At 36.2% G+C, this 21,114-nt stretch overlaps 3 protein-coding genes across 7 annotated transcripts; 1 reads left to right on the top strand and 2 right to left on the bottom strand.

Moving 5' to 3' along the window:
* Window positions 1-5,893: 5,893 nt before the first annotated feature.
* Window positions 5,894-8,808, bottom strand: LOC133867855 (plant UBX domain-containing protein 4-like). The gene is made up of 4 exons (XM_062304621.1): window positions 8,607-8,808; window positions 7,421-7,706; window positions 6,936-7,031; window positions 5,894-6,468 (listed from the first exon to the last, which is right to left on the bottom strand). Exons 1-4 carry the CDS (start codon window positions 8,750-8,752, stop codon window positions 6,088-6,090), a joined length of 909 nt encoding a protein of 302 aa, XP_062160605.1. The 5' UTR covers window positions 8,753-8,808; the 3' UTR covers window positions 5,894-6,087.
* Window positions 8,809-9,831: 1,023 nt separating this feature from the next.
* LOC133867857 (uncharacterized protein At4g22160) lies at window positions 9,832-12,508 on the top strand. Of its 3 annotated transcripts, none has more exons than XM_062304624.1 (3): window positions 9,832-9,980; window positions 11,715-12,185; window positions 12,275-12,508. In XM_062304624.1, the coding sequence occupies exons 2-3, from the start codon at window positions 11,731-11,733 to the stop codon at window positions 12,321-12,323; spliced, it is 504 nt and encodes a 167-aa protein (XP_062160608.1). In that variant the 5' UTR covers window positions 9,832-9,980; window positions 11,715-11,730; the 3' UTR covers window positions 12,324-12,508. The 3 variants fall into 3 exon arrangements, with proteins under 3 accessions (XP_062160608.1, XP_062160606.1, XP_062160607.1); XM_062304622.1 differs by having other exon boundaries at window positions 11,682-12,185; XM_062304623.1 differs by having other exon boundaries at window positions 9,837-9,980; window positions 11,701-12,185.
* A 277-nt stretch (window positions 12,509-12,785) lies between these two features.
* Window positions 12,786-19,291, bottom strand: LOC133867854 (uncharacterized). 3 transcript variants are annotated; one of them, XM_062304619.1, is made up of 14 exons: window positions 19,065-19,291; window positions 18,314-18,375; window positions 17,941-18,102; window positions 17,334-17,464; window positions 17,030-17,174; window positions 16,622-16,893; window positions 15,777-15,901; window positions 15,222-15,265; window positions 14,571-14,702; window positions 14,315-14,392; window positions 13,994-14,076; window positions 13,793-13,915; window positions 13,448-13,508; window positions 12,786-13,169 (listed from the first exon to the last, which is right to left on the bottom strand). In XM_062304619.1, exons 1-14 carry the CDS (start codon window positions 19,186-19,188, stop codon window positions 12,999-13,001), a joined length of 1,713 nt encoding a protein of 570 aa, XP_062160603.1. In that variant the 5' UTR covers window positions 19,189-19,291; the 3' UTR covers window positions 12,786-12,998. The 3 variants fall into 3 exon arrangements, with proteins under 3 accessions (XP_062160603.1, XP_062160602.1, XP_062160604.1); XM_062304618.1 differs by having other exon boundaries at window positions 18,314-18,459; window positions 19,065-19,290; XM_062304620.1 differs by lacking the exon at window positions 19,065-19,291 and having other exon boundaries at window positions 17,941-18,112; window positions 18,314-18,428.
* Between the last annotated feature and the right edge of the window lie 1,823 nt (window positions 19,292-21,114).

Below are 21,114 nucleotides of genomic sequence, written 5' to 3'. Positions count from 1 at the left end.
AAGAAACATAAGATATATGAGCCTACTCTCATTAATGACTAAAATCCAAGCATAATTTCACACACTAGCAAGTAGCAGCTAGTATTAAGACCGACATGCTTTTTTTTAGAAAAGGAAAAATTATTTTAAGGGGTGGTAATTAACAATCTTGTAAAGTTAATTTGTAGATGATACTTGAAGTCGGACATAATAGTGATTATTTTACAGGTTATTTAATAGGCAGTTTGCAAGGAATAAACAAAAAAAAATTATCCCAAAACACATAGACAATCTCTGAATTTCAATGAAAATATCAATAATCAGTGATACCGGAAAACGCCCACAAGCTGGATTAATATAGCTGAAAATTCGATATTTATTCAGTTTTTTCCAAAAATAACAAAATCCCAATAACCCTAATAAAATGAAATACAGGATAAAATAAGTAGGCTGCCAAAATCTGGCCCAAATCGAGCTCAGAATCATCTCCTAAACAATAAATGAAAAGTTATCATAAATGGAAAAAAAAAAAAAAAAAAAAAAAAATCTATAATTAGGTTTTTTGAAGTGAAAACAGCGAATTTTGGGCTCGAAACGAGGCGCACCAGCATAGCTCAATGGCCATGACGTGCGCTCTAAAGATAACTTTCTAAATTGGGGTTATATGCGTGAATCAGACACTCGTAGCCAAAGGTATGACCAAAATACTGTTGCGCACTCAGAAATTGCTCCAATTAGGCCAGATCACGATTTCTTGCCAATCTTGCGCTGATCTGCCCACTCCAGGTAATTCAGCACCATCAACATGCAATCTCACAGCTCAGTATCGTCTGACTTGAATCCCCCTGCATCAATACTGTACAAGAAATTAAATCAACCCTAAATTTTACTTCATTCACAATCTGAAGCAACGATATTTGGTATAATATTGTTGTATGATTGACAAAATTTTGATGATATGGTAGTAAAAATTAGTCTTTAGATCAGCATTTGCAAAAAAAAAAAAAAAAAAAATAGGGCTGATTTTCGTTGACATTTCATTCGATCTATTTGTTTGACAGTTATATAACAGTCTACTAAATCGCATTACTCTTGAAAAATCACAGCATTACAAAATTTGGGGCATTTTTATTTTTTATTTTTAAAAAAGTATTTTGATGTGACATTAAAATAAAAATTATTTGTATTTTAAGTTATTCGTTAATATATTTGTCATAAGAACAAAAAAACAAAACACTCATAAACAAATAGAACATCTAGGGCATGTATCAAGATTTGTTGTCCAAAACTTATTGTGACAGATGAAAATCTTATAAAAAATCTATCACATTTATTGCAATTTCAACAGTAAAATTACAAAAGAAAAAAAAAAAGTAAAGAAAAGAAAAAAAGAGACCTTTACCCCATGCAATTCAAAACAGGATGCATGCCATGTATAAGTGTGAAAAAGAGTTTAGATTTCAAGATTGCTGTCGACGACATGGACTAAAAAACAATAGAAATATAATATAGAAAGAATGGGGAGATGATCTCAAAGATATGGATAACATTTGAGGCCTCCTTTCTTCTGGCGTAGGCCAAGTAATTAATGATTATTCCCGTGCTTTTTACTAATGGACAGCTAACATTTGGCACCGTTGACTCGTACTTGATTTCCTTACGGCTTTAGGGAGGCAAGCATTCTTATTAGTTCTTATTAGTGCTATAAAACACCAAGATAATAATCATTTGAGCACCTTCGTGATTTTGACAGCGAAAGAAACCACGGCCAATACTTAAATATATTTATATTTATTTATTGTTTTCCAACCAAATTACAATATTGGGTTTGCTTAAAAAAAATATGAAAAATTAGTACTCCAAAAGTTCCCCACAGTTTTCTTCATCTAATAAATTAATAAGAATCTAAAGTTTCTGATTTTGATAGAGTTTGGGTCTTATATATAACATGCAAATGGGTTATTCCGGTCATATTTTTTATTCAACTTTTAACAAAGAACTTTTGCCCATTTTTTTAAAAGAACAAAAAAAAAAATGAAGATGGCTGTAGGGAGGGAGAACCACCCGTCACCACCACCCTATGCAGTCTACACCCTCCATCCTCGCATAAAGGGGTGGTATGGGTTGGCTCCATACCCCTTCACCCGTCCTTCACTCTCACAAATATGAGCGGCATTAGTGGTCACATGCAATGCCGCCGAGAGTGGTGGTCATCGCCCCTCCACCGCCCATATTCGCCTTCTCTATCTTTTATTTTGCTGTATTTTAATTTATTTTTTATGGCATGATTTCCTATATATGAATATACGTGACATATTTTTATTGGTATGATATGGAGAATGTGAAAACCGGCAAGTCTTTTGTTAAAAGCTAGATGAAAAATATGACGAAATGAGTACTTATTTGTCAATTGTCACAATGCTAAAACTTGGACATTTAGTTATCAAAATTAAAAGCTCAATAACTTTTGGAGGAAAAAAAAAATGCATGATGATCGAATACGATTAAAATGGAGTACTCAACTTCTGAACATATATAGACAAGGGACACCCATTTCAAAGAAACAAACAAAATAGTTTGAATGGTGATTCTCGTGTGCCATGCAAATTATGCAATGCATGTGTGCCACACAAATAATGCAGACTTTTCTTCGTCCATCAAGGCATGATTTTATGATTATTATTAAATCAGTTACATTATTGTAATTAAATCTTTTTTTTTTTTTTTGTGTGTGTGTATATATATTTATTTGCTGACATGTTTGGTGTACATAATTAAATATTAATTTTAATTCAAAATCAATCATATAGAGATAATGAATAGAGAATACAATAGAAGATAAATAAATTATATTTTTCACACCAATTTCACCTTTGAAGCTGGATCATGGACGCATGCATCATGCATTTCATGCTTGCTCAAAGCTGAGTTAAATGTTTCTCAGTGGTCTTTGATTCACAATTGTGCATTGAAGAGAACTCCTCATTGCTCATAAAAAATAAAAAAATAAATGAAAAAAAAAACTTATTGTTTATCCCCATCTTGCCTATCTCTATTGTTGGGAATAATTTCATTCGGCCCAACCTATTTCGGATGTTGTAAGCCTTTGAGCCCACATTAGCTGACTTATGAATATGGGCCCGTGGCCCACCGAATACGAACTGCACAACGGACTTAGAATCTGTTATACGCGATCCCAGATATTTTGGAATCGCGTCCCGTCCCTAGAAATCCGGGACTGACACTAATCTTGAATTTGTTGCCGTGAATCTCATTTTGAGATTGTTTAGGAAAATACCTCGATTTAGAAGGAAGGGGATTCAGAGTCAAGATCCAATTCTGACAAAGCTCTCGGTTTAAGGAAAGGAAGGAGACGAAATCCTAAAGTGGTGCAGGTACTTATCATTCAACCTATAAATAGGCTGAGATTTCAGGTATGAAAAGAAGACTGATATTATTATATTTGCACATAATTTACACAAAAACACTAATTTAGGCATCGGAGGAAGGAACACCAGCCAACTCCCGACGTATGCTCTTGGCTTTGCATATTTTATAGTGCACATGAGACCTAGAGACCATTATAAAGTGAACTGTCACACCATACCGAAAACTATACCTACATCTATCTTCCTCGTCACATTATCAAAGATTTCCATGTACTATTAAGCCATTGTATTTCATTGGAATTATTCCTGCGTAATTCGGACAGTTCCATAAAAAAAGCAAGCGCGACAGATGAATTTCACATCCATCTTTTCTATAAAAAAAAACTGTCGAAATTACGTGCAATTCGAGCAATAACTGTGCAACATCTTGATTACCAATGCTTGTGGGGAGGGGTCTCATGTGCTCTCCTCATTTTGATGCGTGGGTAGCCCATGAAAATTAAGGGCCCCAGTCGACCAAACCCTAATTAATGGACAAAATTCTTCAAGGTACGTGGCAGCATTGATGGCTGTTTTGGCCGACAACACATCGCTTTTTCTTGTCAAATCGATGCCACAATGAATGGAGGGTAAACTGTTCCGCCGTGTGAGATGCCTCCTTACTCCCCTTTCCACCCCCAACCTTTTCCAAAGATTATCAGATAGAGAGAGCATGCATTCATTAAGCCATGCTACCATGACCAATGACCATTACGATTTGTGTCATGGAGGTTCAACATCACATTTTAAGCTTAACATATAATATTTAGGTTTCTGTTGATTTTTCGATTTCAAATTGTATTATTTAAATTTAAAAAATATGTAATTTTAAAAAATACTGTTAAATGTTTGGTAAATAATTTTTAAAATTATGCGTTTTCAAAAATATACTCATTTACTTGAGATTATTTGAAGAGTCTGTTTGGCCCTGAAACAAGTGTATTTTAAAACAAAATCGCAGAAAGTGTTTCGTTTGAAAGTTTATTTTTAAAAAGAATAATGATTCACTACCACCTAAATATACAACTTTTCACCACCTTGTCTATGTGGCAAGGTGGTCCCTCACCTTAATTTATTTTTAAAAAATAAAAAAAACTCAAAAAGTAGTGGGGGGCCACCTTGCCACATAAGCAAGGTGGTAAGGTGGTAAAAAATTGTATATTTAGGTGGCATTGAATTATTATTCTTTTAAAAAATGACGATTTGAAAACATGACAAAATTTATGTTTTCTAATCATAGGCAATGTAATGCATTTTAAAAAACGTGCAATTTTAAAGGTCAAACCGCAATTTCACAAAACTTTTAACTGCAATTTTAAAATTCACGTTTTGAAATCGCAATTCCATACGAATTCGAAAACGTATATTTTTCTATGTTTTCATACTATAATTTTTAAAAATACACTACTACACAGGACATTTTTCACATATTTATTTAAAAACAAACTTTTAACCTATAAAATTGCAAGGCCGAACAGTAACATTTCTTCTTACTAACTGATGTGGAGCTTGTTCATTGGTACCAGTAACATTTCTTTTTATTAATTATTTTAATCATCTCTCATAAATAAGCTTTACATCAATTAATAAGACTTCTTCTATAAAAATTTAAGTAGAAGAAGTATTTCTTTTTTTAATCATGGGCAGTGTATTGAACTGGAAAGGGTCGTCGTAAGAAGGTTGGAGTGGGTTATGTTGGTGTGCAGGGACTAACTAGGGGGGAGCCGGGGGCCATGGCAAACTGAAATTTCACTTATATATATATATATATATAATCCTGATTTCGTCCTTGTTTGCCTTTATGGAAAATTGAGATATCTTTCGTTCAAGGACTTGGACATAGACTCGCCTAAAGAAGCTGTCTGAATATAAGAAGGTTACGTTACCTTTAAACAATAACCAACTTGGTAGAACTATTTGGTTGATGGGCTTGGGTCTTTCCTGGTCTAGATGAGGACCTAAACGTTGTCAATTGATGTCAAGCCCGACTTTGGGAAAATGGATTATATATGGGTTGTTTAAATTTGTAGTTTCAAATTATGCGGTTTAAAAAATAATAATTTAAAAACATGTAATTTAAAAATGCAATTTGGCAAATTTCTCTATTTTTTCAAACCTTTATTTTTTAAAAAGCACTACCCAATAATATATTTTCTACAATTTTGTTTAAAATTGCAAGGTCATTCGAACTCTAAGGTGAGTACTGCTGCTAAATCCCAAATCTGATGTATGGTGGCTTGAGCCAGAATTTAGAAGGGAGTGTGATCCATTAATTCAAAGAGAATTCATTAACACCTCTGCATGGAGCTGGACTACTGTTTGGTTTTATGTGAATGGCGTAACTTGTCCCTAGTAAAGTTTCATTATTTACACTTGCATTCATATTACCTATTTACAATCCCAAAGCACACTAGTTTCTAGAAAGCATTGAGGCTAAACTAAATAACTGATCAAGGGAGGGCAAAAAAGAAGAAAAAAAGGCTTAGTAAAGTTCAATCGACACAATCAGAATTTGATCTTTAATTGTTAACAAAAAACACAGCCTTTAGAAAATTATTTCACATCATTTATCAACTTCTGAAAACACATTCTGGGTCTTAAGTAGATAGGAACTGGTTCACTTCTTCAGTACAGTAACAATTATGTCATGACCAGAGTGCAAAGATCTTGGCGCAGCTAGCTAGAATTTCTGGATAACAACTGAATTGGCAAGACCTGCCTGCTCAATCGTTTGAGCTGGATCACTAAGAAGCTTGGGAGGGAACCCCATCATCTGAAGATGATAATTTCCTGCACCTCCAGGCCTAGATGCATCAATGAAGGAGCGAATGTCATTGATCGAATGGTGGTAATTAAAATGTGCTATCAAGCGGGTCCCATCAGCCAATCTAAGCTGAATGGAGGTTGATGGTAATGTTTCATCCACAACCAGGCCCATGGAAGCTGTTGGGGCAGAGTTGAGAGAAGTTGAAACTACAGTTGGCTCGGGTGCCATTGGTGTAGAGCTGCTACCTAGAGTTCTTCCCACCCCCTGAAATGGAACATGTTGCTTCTCTGGTTCCTGCAAGAAAGGAAAAAAATATAAAGGCATGCTGGTAAAGTACTTATCCTCTAGTGGACCCTTTTTTCTTAAAAAAATAAAAAATAAATTATTATTATTATTATTTTTTAATTACGTGGAACCTCACCAAAGTAGGGCCCTTCGGACCCACCCTTGGAGAGTAAACCCTGGATACACAACCCCACCCACCAAAACCGTATATCAGGTAATCCAGGAAAACTACTAGTGTGGAATCGAACCCAGGATGTCCGAGTCTACGGCTCATCCCAAGCCTGCATTTGATCACATCTGAGAGCACATAGATGACTTCATAATTGTAATACCCTGACTGGGGTTACAATTCAATAATCATTGAGTGATTTTTTTACACAATATTACAAGTTAAGACCGACAACATATGTTGATCTAGTCCCATATCATGATTGTGGAATGCAATGCAACAGATAAACGTTAAAGAGAGTACTCACAGGGCAGTTCTCATTTCTCCTTATCAGATTGACATGAACTGAGGACCTCCTATCTGCAGGTTCAAGCTCTTTTGGGCACTCAGACTTTCTGATACTCTGCATTTAGATGTAACAGAATCATAAATACAACACAAACACCGATGGTACCATGAAAAAGAGTGGGAGAAACCCAGAGCTGATGAATGAGTAATTGGTTAACAGTCAATGAACAGAGAAGAAAGTACAACGTAAAGTCAAGGATAAACAATCAATCTGCATGATCACAACCAAAGTCATTCACATTAACTCATGAAGAACATGGGAAAGATAAGACTGCATGCAACACCTAAGCCTGCAAGACATTTTTTTTTTTCTCATACAACTAACAAATGCAATAAAAATAAACTGAAACCATCAACCTCCAACAGAGAACTTTTTGGTCATTTTCTGTTTCTTCTTCTTGCTCCTTTTTTCTTAAAAGGAATCAAAGCCATTATGGCTATTACCTCTAAGAAAGCCGCATTTTCAGGATCGTCCAACCTCCTCAAAGGGCCATCATTTACAGTAAAACCATTACTCCAGAAAACAATGTTGTGAACAACACTCTCAGGCTGCTGAGGAGCAGCTTGAACAGTTTCCCCTGAAAGTAATCTACCAGTTCCTGTAAAGCTGCTTGAGCTTGAAGATGGACCAAGTTGTTCAATAGGCCCTTCAACTGCTCCCAGTTGCCTAGCTTGATTAAATATTGCATCCACATCATTAGCCTTAGTAGGATCTTGGACGAGCATTCCACTGCAATTATTAATACTACAGATATTAGCCATATTATAAGCACTTCTATGCTGTAACACAACTCCATAAATGGTATCCTCTATTATATCAGTTTTTAAAACTTGGTAAATTAGATACCATAAAAATTATGGCAAGTATGAATTTGAGGATCATGCTCGATTACAATTTCCAATCAATCATGTAAAATATAGCCAATATTGGTTAAAAATCCGGTGTAACCATTACACCTCATGATTTCAGCATCTGTTGTGATTATACGGAAAATATTCTCCCAAATCAAGGGTTTCACAACTTTCATGCCATTCTGAACTCTGATCATTTTCAATTTCCTAAATTTTAGCACATTATGATCAAGCACCTCTAAGCAAGGTTCAGTGACTCCTGTCAGATTGTTGGAAATATGGTAAAAATGTTGACAGCAGTTGGAAATGTGGCAAAATGGCAAAGACATGTCTTTGATCTAGTCGGTGCGTGTTAAGGAAACAAAGGAAAACCCATCACATATCCCACTGTGATTGTTCTCTTTTCATAAGCAAATCTTAATCAGAGCCCTTAATGAACTCTAATTATACATATTGCTTCCCACGCACATCCCTAATTTAAACAATCGTCACTTCCTTATTTGTTTCATTTTTTAAAGTTAAGCATTCATTCTTCGACTGCGTCAGTATTTTCTAAAACATATAAATTTTCATTCCAATATTCTCGGTAACCAAACACACCAACAGAACATCTAAACAGACCTACTTGGGCAGCTAATAAAGCTCTAATACAATGAAATAAAGTGGAATAATCATTCTCCAAAGGCGAAAAAGATAAAATTTGAACAAAGGAGCTTAAAATTCGATTTAAATAGGGATTTAGAAGGCCGAATAGAAAACTAGGGTTTAGAGAAGGGACCTCTTCTCGCCACCGGTGTAGTACTCTTGGGGGCCATCGGAGTCGCTGTCAGAGTCAGCGGACGGCCGGTTCAGATCAGAGAGCGTGCGTATACCGCCGGTTCGACTGCTCGAGGGCTTCGAAGGCTTCTTGTCGCGTGACGCCATTGATTTCTGCGATTCCGAGAGAGAGAGAGAGAGAGAGAAAGAGAGAAAGAAAGTTAGCTTTGTTCCTTTGGGTTATATCGTAATGTAACTCGCGTTCTTCTGAAGCGCGTGAACCAATGATTGGAAAAGATTACATAAGTTAATTGTAATCCGATTTATTTATCATACTTTATAGTTTTAATTGTTAATTTTGTATTAAGATTACGTTGAATTCCTAAATTATATAAGAAATTGTCAGTTTTAAATATTGCGTGTCAAATTTTGATCATGACGAATCATAATTTGTAAACTATATGAGTTAATCCTATCTCGACTTATTTAATTAAACAAATTAAATTTCAATCCTAATTTGTTAATTTTTGACATGATTATATCGAATTAATGAATTATGTCAAAAATTAACAATTCTATTTATCTTTTGGAGGAGCAATGATAGGCAGGGGCCAACTTGCCGACCCCTGCCTGTCCCTTTCCATTAAAAAAGTATATTTTTTTATTAAAAAAAGTCTGCTGGGGGCTGGCAAGTTGGCCCCCAACTATCATTTTTCTTTTTGGAAATGCCATTTTAGTAAAGAGAAATGATACATTATCGTTTTAAGAAATAATTTTTGATTACCTTTGTCTATATGATAACTTTTACTTAATTTTTTATACCCTAAAGTTAGTTAGGAAACCACCTTACGACCCTTATCACATGGGTAAAATAGGAAAAAAATTATGTCTTAAAGTAATAAAATATCGTATCTCTTTGATAAATAAGGGTAGTTTCGCGAAACTAAATTGCTGTCCTAAATTTAGATAAAAGTCCTCAAAATTTTACTAAAAATTGACTTCTTTATTTTTTGAGCACCCGCACCCGCCGATCACTTGTTTATTCACTAAAAAGTAAAAGTTAAAAAGTCTTTCCTCTCCCTTGACTTCATATTTCTTTTTTGGAAAATGATAAAACTACAACCCCATCACAACTCCTTTATAACCCCATTCACAATAGTGTGGGACTCATAAGTGTGGATCCCACATCATTGTGAGTAAGATTGTGAGAGAGTTGAGTAAAGGGGTTGTGAGCCAATCATATCTTCTTTTTTATATAGATTGACTTTCAATTTCTTATACACGGAGCCTTTTCTCTCTACCTCTTCCTTTCTCTTTCACGACATGCTTGGTTCTTCCCTCTCCAGCGAAAGTGCCATCGGGCCTCCTCCTTCTCGTCCTTCTCTCAGCTCCTGAGGTTAGTTTCACATATTTTTCTTTTATTTGGTGATTTTAATCTGTGTTTGGTGATTTTTGTTTCACTCAGTCTGTGATTTTCATCTTTCCTAAACGTTGCTCTCTGAATCCTTTTTCTTTAATGGTAATGAGTGGTTTTGGTGCCTTGTGTCCTTTGAGGGTTTGAAATTTGGGAATCTTCTTGGTAAGGGTGGAAAAAATTTAGTAACTCTGGGTTTGTCTGTGAACAGCTGGGTGGTTTTTGGGGCAGAAGATTGGAGGGGTTGACCTAATTTAGGTGTCTGGTTGAGGGATTTCTTTTGGGGCTGTGGCCTGGGGGAATAGATTTGGGTCATTTTTAGAAAGTGGTTTAAGTGGATATGTGTAAATGGAGTGTTTTAGGTTTTTGATGGGTTTTGGACTGTGTTTTTGAAGGCATATGCGTGGTTCACTTAAATCTACCTGTAGATTTGGGGCAGTTTTGCTGGAAAATTTAGTGGGATTCTGCAAATTCAAGTGCTCTCTCTCTCTCTGTTTCTTTGTGATTTTTGTTTATTTAGTTTATCTGAAACATATATAATACACAGAATATAAAAAGCGGAGTTCAAGAATCCAAGCTACACTGATAGTTTACTGTAGTTATTTCATAGTCTTCAGCTGTAGGTAGGTGATAATCTTCGACTGTAGTTTGGATTTTTGAACTCCTGATATACTCTGACATTGTCTGTCTCTAGTTCTTGGTGGGGGCTTTGGGTATTTTTGGGTGGAATTGGTTGGTTTGATTATGTGGGTTAGTCTTGGTTTTGATGGAATTTGTAGATTTGAGGCAGATTTCCCTTTTTCAAATTAGGGAAACTTAGCAGAGTGGGATAGTGATAGTGACGAGATAAAAGTATGGTTTCTGATATGATAGTAGAGTGAAAAGAATGAGGACAAGCAAACAAGTACAATTTATTAATTATTTTAGATAATTCACACAAAATACTATAGAAATCATGAAACTGATTTTTTTCTCCTTAAAGTGTACTTTTGTAATCAAGTTCACTATCTTCAAATGTAAATTTCCAAAAATTAACTTCTAAATAATTTTTACAGGTACATTTTTTTTACCATCTTGCATGATCGATGCCATCTTTCGTATGAAAATTTTGAATATTTAGTGTTTTAAATTTTAAAAGGAGTCTAGATGGGCATACGTCTAGATGGACCGATCGATATGGATAATCAACATAAATCTCGTACTCCTAACCCGTAAAACTGGTATCATGATCTCTGTTCCTACACCCTTGATGGTTGCACAATATTCCCAATGGTTCAGGGTGGCATGCAATATCCTAGGTATTGATTGCAGTATAATAATTTTAATATGGACTATTCATTTAACCAAAATGCAACTACACACAAGAGAGAAAAGAGATGGCTTGCATAAGGGTGGCCAGGCCACCCTTTTAGCCACCAAAATGGTTCAGCCGCCCCCACCCAACCATTGGCATGGTGGAACCACACCTTGTGGCCGAAAAGGTGGTTCAGCCGCCCTGCGGTGCAATCAATTCCTTATCTCTCTTAGGTGATGACATTTTGGGCACTTCATTTAAAGTGAAGTGTTAAGATTGTACAATATTTGCACGCATTTTGATAACAACTTAAGCATGTTACTGCTGTAATTTTGCCCATTTCTTAAAACTATAGTTGAGTAAGGGAGTTAAAATAACTTTACCAACAGGCCAGTGGCGGTTGTTAAGCTTCTCTTGGACAGGGGGAAACATAGGGCAATGGAAGACCAGACTGGTCGAAAAGGAGCCAATTGGGGTGCAGGAAATACTGAGAGCCATTTAAAATATGCCGTTGATGCAGGATTCTTATCGGGCGCACACCCAAACACTCCTGACCTTGATGACGAAGAATCCAACCAACTTGCGAGCTCTGACTCAGAGAGCTGTGACTTGGTTGGTGAGTCCGAGCCGCCACACGGGTTGGCCAATTTGGTGGCGAGCTTCCGAGTCTTCTCTGAGTCGCTGTTGAGGATGGAGCGAGCCCAGCTGGAGATGGCCAAGGCGAGGGAGGCTTCGCGATTGGAAGCAGAGAAGCGGCGGGTTGAGTTGGAGGCCGAGTTGACTCGGATGCTATTGCAGACTCAGCTGCAGATAGCCTCATTTACCTCGCGCCAGAGCCCAAGTCGAAAGCGAAAGCGCGTCGAAGAAAACGAGTCACCACCTATTTCTGAAAGGTGAAGTCCAAGAATCTCTTTACCTTGACTCGGCTAAGTCATTGGCTTTTTTGAGTCACTGAATTGTTAATTTTTGTTAATTATTGCAGGGAAGGAGCTTTGCTGTTTGGTTTAATCCAGTGCAATTTGCTGTTTTGAAGTTACTTGTGGCCCTAAATTTTGGGAAATTTTATGTAATGGTTTCCTTCTTCCTTTAGAAAATAATAATAAAAATAGATCGTGTAAAAGTGATACTCCATGTTAAGGATAAGATCCTTTTCATTTCAAGTAAAATAAACTCCAGATTAATTTTCCATATATAATAGTGTACATATTACCACGAATATATTGGTGCGCCATTTCATTAAATTAATTTCTTCTGGCTTTGCAATATCAGTGTTTAACACCTGATATCTATTATACTTATATAAAATAATATAACAAATTACAAAAAATTACTGTTAAAAAACTAATGCATAAAATTTACTGCAAAAACATCAAAGCTATCCATGTACCCTCTATCTCCATCACAACACCACCATCCAATCCACCTTAATCAACATAAGCATGGAATAGAACCTTTGGAGGGAAGTAGTTTCACGATTCAGATTAAATATCATATATTTAAATGATATATATGTTTCACATGCTGAATATGTTATAGCGCCTTCTCAGAATATAATTTTAAATTAAATTATTCTGATTTTGCAATGTCAATATTTACCACCTAATATACAAAATTTACCGTCCCCCCCAAAAAAAAATTTACTGCAAAAACATGAAAGCTGTCCATGAGCTCTCTCTCTCTCTCTCTCCCGGTCCAATCCACCTTAATCAACATAAATCCAGCTGCGGGTTCTTTCTGAGAGGATGAGACTTTTGAACCTTTTGGTCTGCAATAATACTAAGTAAAGCCTTCCGCCGAGTCATGGCGCTCTCTATGTATTCTTGCAGACCAGGAAGACCCCCTTGTTCTGCATCTTTAGGAGCTTGTCCTCGAATTATCTATCAAAAGCCATTGAGAGTTGTCAACAATAACAAGGGATCAGAGGAAAGAAATGAAAAGGAGAGACTAATACCATTGAAAAGATTGATGTAATGTTTGTTAATGTGTTTTGGAGAGTTTTTTGTTTTTGATTTGTAAAGGTGTTTTGACGTGACAAAAATGTGAATACAGTTTTAAGTGTTCTGTGTTTTGGGTTCTATGTTAATATTTTTGTTTTGGAAACATAAAACAAAAACAGAACAAGAGAATTTTAACAAAAGATATATCATTTCATTACCTTTGACGCCCACAATCGCTCAGCTTGTTGACATACATCTCTAATATCCCTTCCGGACATTCTGAAATGGCAAGGGCCAGAAAAAAGATGCAAGACCATTAACAATAACGCAAACACAGAATTATTCTATTTAGGTTTTCATAAGTTGAGGAATAAGGCACACATAATGGTCAATTTAATTTCAAATAAGCAATCAGTCAGGTCAAACTTCAAAAAGAGAAAAAGTAGTGAGAAGATAATTGTAAATTGGGATTGACATAATTGAGCTGAATTGAACTGAAATAGAAGACAGTTGACATATTCCACATGTTTTCTAGAATATGCCATAACCTAGGTCAAACTTACTCTTCTGTAACTCTTGCAAATTGATCTAATTCAGGTTTTGTTAGGTGCTTTGCATATTGAGCTGCTATTTCCTGACGATTTTGTTGATCAGGTAAGCCGAAAGTAATCATTGAATCAAACCGACTGAAACAACATGGATAAAATAACTGTTAGAACACATTCCCATCTGTCATCTACAGAGGAAAATATGCGCCAACTTACCTAATTAAAGCAGGATCAAGGTCTTGCTTTCTATTTGTTGCAGCAATCACCACAACTTTTTTATCCTGTTCAAATCCATCAATCTGCGTGGAAAAACTAGATTAAAGGCAGAGCGATAACTGCAGAACATCCCAAAAGAACAGCCACTCATAATATATTCACAAGTGTATTAAAACACATAACATGACATGGGCATCCAGACCCTTTTCTGCAGGGTGTAAACCCTTTCTTTTAAGTTACTATAAACAACTTTAATGTTAGAAAGATGAACTAAATGACTCATTTTCTGTATTGTAAAGCAATGGAAAAATCCAGTTTCACCTGTCGCAACAACACTGATAAGATTCTGCGAGTAGCTTCATGCATTTCACTATCACGAGCAATAGCAAAAGAATCAACCTGTGATAGTAAGCAATAGTATGTTTACTAAGAACTTAAACAACTGCAACATGAACACTAGTAAAGAAGAGCACTAGGCATAAAAAAGAAAGGACAAGAATGATGACACAGAGAATAATATAATCTATTGCACAAATATATAGAAAGTCATTGTATAAGCAATAAAAGCTTCAGTTACCTCGTCAAGAAAAATGATAGCACCATTAGGGAGTTCATTGGCAAGCGAAAACACTTTCCCTAAAAGACGTTCGCTTTCACCATAGTACTTTGACATGACAACCTCCAGTGGCACATACAGCAAAGGTACACCCTGTCAAGGAATGCTACAAAGCTCATTCTCAGATCATCAAAAAATTCAAGCACAAAGACAGAAAACTTTTGGATCATAAAAATTCAAAAATTCAAAATCTTCAACTATCCTACTTGAACTATTTTGAAGTTTGTGATTCATGTGCATCCAAATCCTGTCAATGTAAGTTAATATGCTCCACTTCATACGCGGAGCAACAGGTAACACAAGCATTTGACCCATGTACAGTGCAAACCATATTTGCAGGTGTGGAAAAGAATCTACCACATACATAATAGTTGTATGGTGCACAGCAATTGGGAAAATTTTATCATAGTTTCCACATAGCAAATGATTCAATCTACTCATACAACACCAAAAAATAAAGTAGCACTAATGTAAGGTTTTTAAACCATTGCATCTCTAGATAAATAAAAGCAGCTGATTACAACTAAAGAGTACATAAGAAAAATAAAAACAGTAAACTTCAATCCTAACATAAGAACTATAGAAATAGTTAATATATTGCCCCCCGCTCACCGCTTGATTAGCAATAACACGAGCACAAGATGTCTTCCCTGTACCTGAAATTTAAAATTCATTATCATTAAGCTTGTCTAACATCTAATATAAATTCTGGAATTAAGCTTGTCTAACATCTAATATAAGTTCTGGAATGAAAAACTAAATCACCTCAGGACTGTTCTCACTTTTCATATTCAAAAGGCAAGCAAAATAGTCCACAAGATATGCAATGCGGAATTTTGTTAAGATAAAAATGGGACTCCCTACCACCCCCCCCCCCCCCCCCCCCCCCCACGCAGGGGCAGCAAACAACACAAAAGCAGTTTGAATACTATACACAGACATCATACATTTGGAAAACACGTGCCTAATAATCCCATGTTTAGTCCCAGTAAAAAATATGAAGGGACAAGTTGGGAAGCTTGCTTTTGCGCAATTAGTGGAAATGTGCCATCCATTAGATCCCATCTTTTAAAATGCTTATTTGGATGCATTTGTGCCTAGCAAGTACCACATAAGTAAATAAATTCAAACATAACTACTAAATTATTCTGGGCTAAAAGGGCATGCCTGGTGGACCTTCAAAGAGCACAGCTCGAGGCCTGTTTGACTCAAATTTACACCGAGTCCCACGAGCAATATCATCATATACTTCAGGACTATGCAGTGCCAACAGTATCGTATCCTCTATCTCTCTACACAACCAAGAATCAAAGATAGGTATACATAAGCACTTCTATACAGAGAAGCATGGACGCACCAATAATCAAATAAATGTAAAAGTACAAGAGGAGAGATAATATGTAAACATGCTAAGAGCAGAGAATACTAACCACAATAAGCACTCTCTCATAGAGATCATTGGAACAAGAAAAACGAATAACTAAACTAAAAAGGACTTGACTTATGTAGTTTTACTGGCTCTTCAAATGGAGATAGTACAGGCTATACCTAGTCCATAAACTAACGCGCATACAAGATTTAGCTAACATGCTTCACATGGAATACCTAGATGTGCCACTCATCCAAAATACATTGTCGGCCATATATTTCATTATGTGAACAAGCAGCCATATTCTGTTTCAAAACATTTTTTTTTATAAGTAATAATTTATAAAAAAGTGGAAGATGCCCTTAAGTACACAATCAATATACACGAGTCTCCAAACGAGCAGGAAACCCAAGCCCTCAAACCCAATGTTTCAAAACATTAGAGGCAAAAAAATCTTACAAAAGAAAGAGACGAATATTTTTGCTGCTGTTGCCTATTCCAAAACATAGGCCATGACATCCCACCTCATTATCATTCTTATTGTCGTTAAAGTTTTCATTGCAAGTTGAAAAATGGAATAGTATACGAAATTCAAATGAAAATATAGCAACAATGGATGCAACATACCCTAGTCCTTACATACCGTTTTTGCTGATCATATCCAGCAATATTGTCCCATGATATCTCAGTGTTTGAGGATAAATCACGGGCTTCATCAAGTCCATAAATTATCACTCCCATGGACTCAAGACTAGCAACTGATTTTTCTGCAGATGGCACCTTTGTAGTACCTTCCCTTGGTTTTCTTTCTACGGTCTTATTCTGTCCCAACTTTCCACCAGCTAATTCTAAAACAGACACCAAAGCGTCAAGCTCTTTGGGACTCAAGCTCCCTGGCTTTATGAATTCAATTTCCTGCAATTTACACTAACTGATAAGAAAAATCTCCTAATTCAAAAATTTTTATTTGCGATAAATAAGATGCACTAAAAAGCAAAAATAAAAACTTCATGGGATAATGGTACATGAACTAAAACAAATGAATACTAACAGCTTTGTCTGAGCTAATGAGTGAACCAAATATGAGGATGCATATATTGCTGTCAATTGCGCTTATATTTTTTGAATTCCCCACATCCCCTTCACCTTCCATCTTTTTCTCTGGATGAGTAAGTATTATTTGCCAAGCAACTGGACTGCAATAGCTCACAAACCAGAAAGCCTTATTTAGTACGCTTCAAGTAATGCCCATGACTAACATAGATACAATGACATAAATTAAGTGCAACATAAAGCATAAGCACATAGTTAATTAGGACAAAAAGACAACTGAATGACACTAAAAGTGACTTAACCTGTCCCAAGCACGCAACAACATATCTGAGCCACCACCTCGCTCTTCAACCTTCAGTCCAAGATGTGAAACAAGGTTTGCAATCAGTTGTGAAATTTCACATGCAGGAGGAATTTGGAATTTTATGGTGACCTGTAATACAACATATGCATCTGTCAAATATATTTTCAAGTACTCCCGTAATATGGATTTTAAATGAAAAGGAACTGCATTTGTAACTTAATTTTAAATTAAAGAAAAGAAAAAGCAACCTCACATAAAATCTACAGAAATTTTCCTGGAATAAGTAGAAATAGAAACGATAGAAGACGTTTTCAAAGAAACTGATCTTAGAGAAGCAATTTCATGGTTTTACCCTGGTATAACTACAAAAATATCAAATTTTGAATCTCATCATATAGTGGGACTTTCAATAAAGCATTTATTTTCAAATTAAGCTTTTCCTTCCCCATTAGAAAAATTTACGCTGGCCAAGGATAAAGAAACTATCAAGGCCCAAGATAAATCCTTATTGGCTAAATGGAATTACAGGTGAAGTAGTACCAAACAGAGGCCACTAAATGAACCATATTTAAAACAGTAACTTCTAAAGAAATGAATGCAATAACCTTTTGGCCCTTAACACCAACAGTAAAGCGGGGATAAGAACCACGTGTCATTCCTTTACTTCGAAGCAACTCTTCAATTCGCTGTCGTTCTTTCTTGGCAGTTTCCTCCAAGTCTGCATACTTTGGAGAAGATTCTGATGGCAAAGGAGGTTTGCCAGCAGCCTGTAGAAAGCTAAGTTCAGGTATGATCAATTCAAAGAATGCAGCTTCCACATAATAACCACTCACAAAGCACACATTTCAAGTAACCAGCACGTGCACACACACACACATAATAACTAGTTTTGAAAAAAAAATATATATATATATATAGATGACCAACATAGCATATACAATACCAAAAAAAGAAAAAGAAAAATCAATTTACACAAACCTCATCGCCATCTGCATAGGCCATTTCTAGCACCCCAGCTCCAAACAAACCAGCCAATACAGCTGGAAATACAGCATAAGCATCAGGCAACAATCTTAGTGGCCGAACTTCAGATGCATTAGAATGACTCTGGTGATCACCACACCCTGCACGGTTCATTACTAACCATAAATTTTCACTTAATCATAGAACAATAATCACCACATTACCATAGGCCCAGTAGAAACCCCCATTTTCTAATGCAAAACATATAAGCAGTGCTAATAAAACAAACAAATATGTGAAAAATTTGAACAATCTAAATTGAGCCATGAACACCTAAGCCTTGATATGGACAAAATGACACTAAAGCAAAATAGATTACCTAAATAATTACATTTATTTTTTCCTAAGATTTGCGATAACTAGTAATTTAACATTATAGCATAGCAGAGTTATTGAGTTCGAACTTAACTCTACAATTTACCTCATTTTAGTTAAATATTTCATGGATTTAGCCTATTTACTGATAAGGAATATGCGCCTGCACGTGAAGATGCATTACAATATTATTAAAATCATTAAATTCATCATTTCCTATGTCTTGGGTACAATCTACTTCTTTAATCAATTTTAACAGCATAGGCATTAAAATTACACGGATAACACAATTAAAGGCCAAACATTGTTAACGCCAATCACAACTATGCCTGAGAGAAACGTAACAGTAAAACAAAAATGAGAATTGAAAATAAGAATTAGAGAAGCGTACGGTGGTAAAGGCGGCGAGGAAGGTCCCGGGAGCGGGGACGTGGAGGGGTCGGGATCAGGGCTTTGGGGGAGGGGACAGTACGCCATGCCGTAGCTGCTCTCACTAGTCGGCCCAGAACCGCCATGGCTGTGTGTGAGTTCAGTGTATTTCTCTCTTTCTCTCTCTCTCTCTCTGTGGGCACGAGCGTGGCGCGGAAGGTACCGCTCGCCGCTCGGTGGGTCAAAGTTATTGCACCAAAGGCGGTTAATACACAAAAGCTTCGTGACGTGTCACACAATTTATTTTCGGGGTTTGTCCATTATAAGAACCTAAAAAAAAAAAAAAAAGGAAAAATCACGCTTATTTAATTAAATGTAATGTGCTTCAATCTTTCAAGTAATATGATATATTGCCACCCAAAAATACTAGGGTTGGCAATTCGGGTGTCGTGTCAGATTCGGATCGACCATGTTGACATTCCAACTCGTTTAAGCCAACTCGAACCCAATACGATTAGTTAAATATGTTATAAACGTGTCATAAACGGGTTGATAGGTTGTAAACAAATTGGTGGGTGACCCAATAATTGACCTACCAACCTGTTTATAATCGTATCAGTAAACAGGTCAATCCGTCAACTCGTTTAGCCTAAACCCTAACCCTGTAATTTTGTGTCGTGTTTGTGTTGAGTTTGCGAGTGATATCAAAATTGTCAACCCTACAAAACACAATTCTTGACCCTTTGCTCACTTGACAATTTTTACTTTTATTTTTTTTATAAAGAAAAAAAAAAAAAAAAAAAAAAAAAAAAAAAAACCTAAAGCTAACTAGGGGACCACCTTACCACATGAGCAAGGTGATCAAGAGTTGTATCTTTAAATAGCAAAAGATGGATCTGGCTTCCATGCGGTAGTTTAAAACTACCGCACGGGTGCTGTAGAAAATTTGCAAAATTTTTAATAAATTTAAAAATTATAAAAATAATAATAATTAAAAACTAAAAATATTAAAACAAAACAAAAAAAATTAAGGGGCGGCCGGACCACCCCCTTGGCCGATCTGGGGTGGACGAACCACCCCAGTTGGCTTTGGGGGTGGTCCGGCCACCCCCAAAAAGCTAAAAAACAAAACAAAAAAAAAGTTAGGGGTTTGGGGTGGCTGGACCACCCCAAAGGCCTTGGGGATGGCTCGGCCACCCCCAGATCGGTCGTATAGGGTGGTCGAAACCACCCCCAGGCCCTTGGGGGTGGCCCGGCCACCCCTAAAAGGCCTAGAAACCAAAAAAAAAAAAAAAAACAAAAAAAACAAAAAATTGGGTTTTGGGGGTGGCAAATCGGCCGTATGGGGTGGTCGAAACCACCCCCAGGCCCTTTGGGGTGGTCCAGCTACCCCTAAAAAGCCTAGAAACCAAAAACAAAAAAAACAAATAAAAAGTTTGGGTTTTGGGGGTGGCTCGGCCACCCCCATATCGGCCGTATGGGGTGGTCGAAACCACCTCCGGGCCCTTGGGGGTGGTCCGGCCACCCCCCCAAACCCCTAACTTTTTTTGTTTTGTTTTGTTTTTTAGCCTTTTGGGGGTGGCCGGACCACCCCCAAAGCCGACTAGGGTGGTTTGTCCACCCCAAATTGGCCAAGGGTTGCTCAATGGGGTGGCCGGCCACCCCTTAAGGATTTTTTTTTTTTGTTTTAATATTTTTGATTTTTAATTATTATTATTTTTAAATAGCAAGATGATCAAGAGTTGTATCTTTAAATAACAAAATATTATTTTTTGATCTTTCAATCTGGTAACGTACTAATGGATCTCGCCAATTTGCCTAAGAGGCATAGCGATTAGTGTCCCTTTTACTTCCAAAAAAATTGTAAAAATATATCTAAAATCTGAAAAAAAAAAAAAAAAAAAAAAAAAAAAATCATAGTCTTGCCATGTCATGGGTCTGTTATGTTTTTTTTTTTTTTTTTTTTTTTTTTTTTTTTTTTTAAAATTTTTTTTAAGTAATGCTAAAAATTACTTTCTTATTCAACAATAGTGACAGTTTCAACTGACAAAATTAGGAATTCTTATAGATGG

The sequence above is a fragment of the Alnus glutinosa genome, chromosome 5 (assembly GCF_958979055.1).
Source record: "Alnus glutinosa chromosome 5, dhAlnGlut1.1, whole genome shotgun sequence".
NCBI lineage: Eukaryota > Viridiplantae > Streptophyta > Magnoliopsida > Fagales > Betulaceae > Alnus > Alnus glutinosa.
This window is presented reverse-complemented; position numbering and strand designations above follow the sequence as displayed.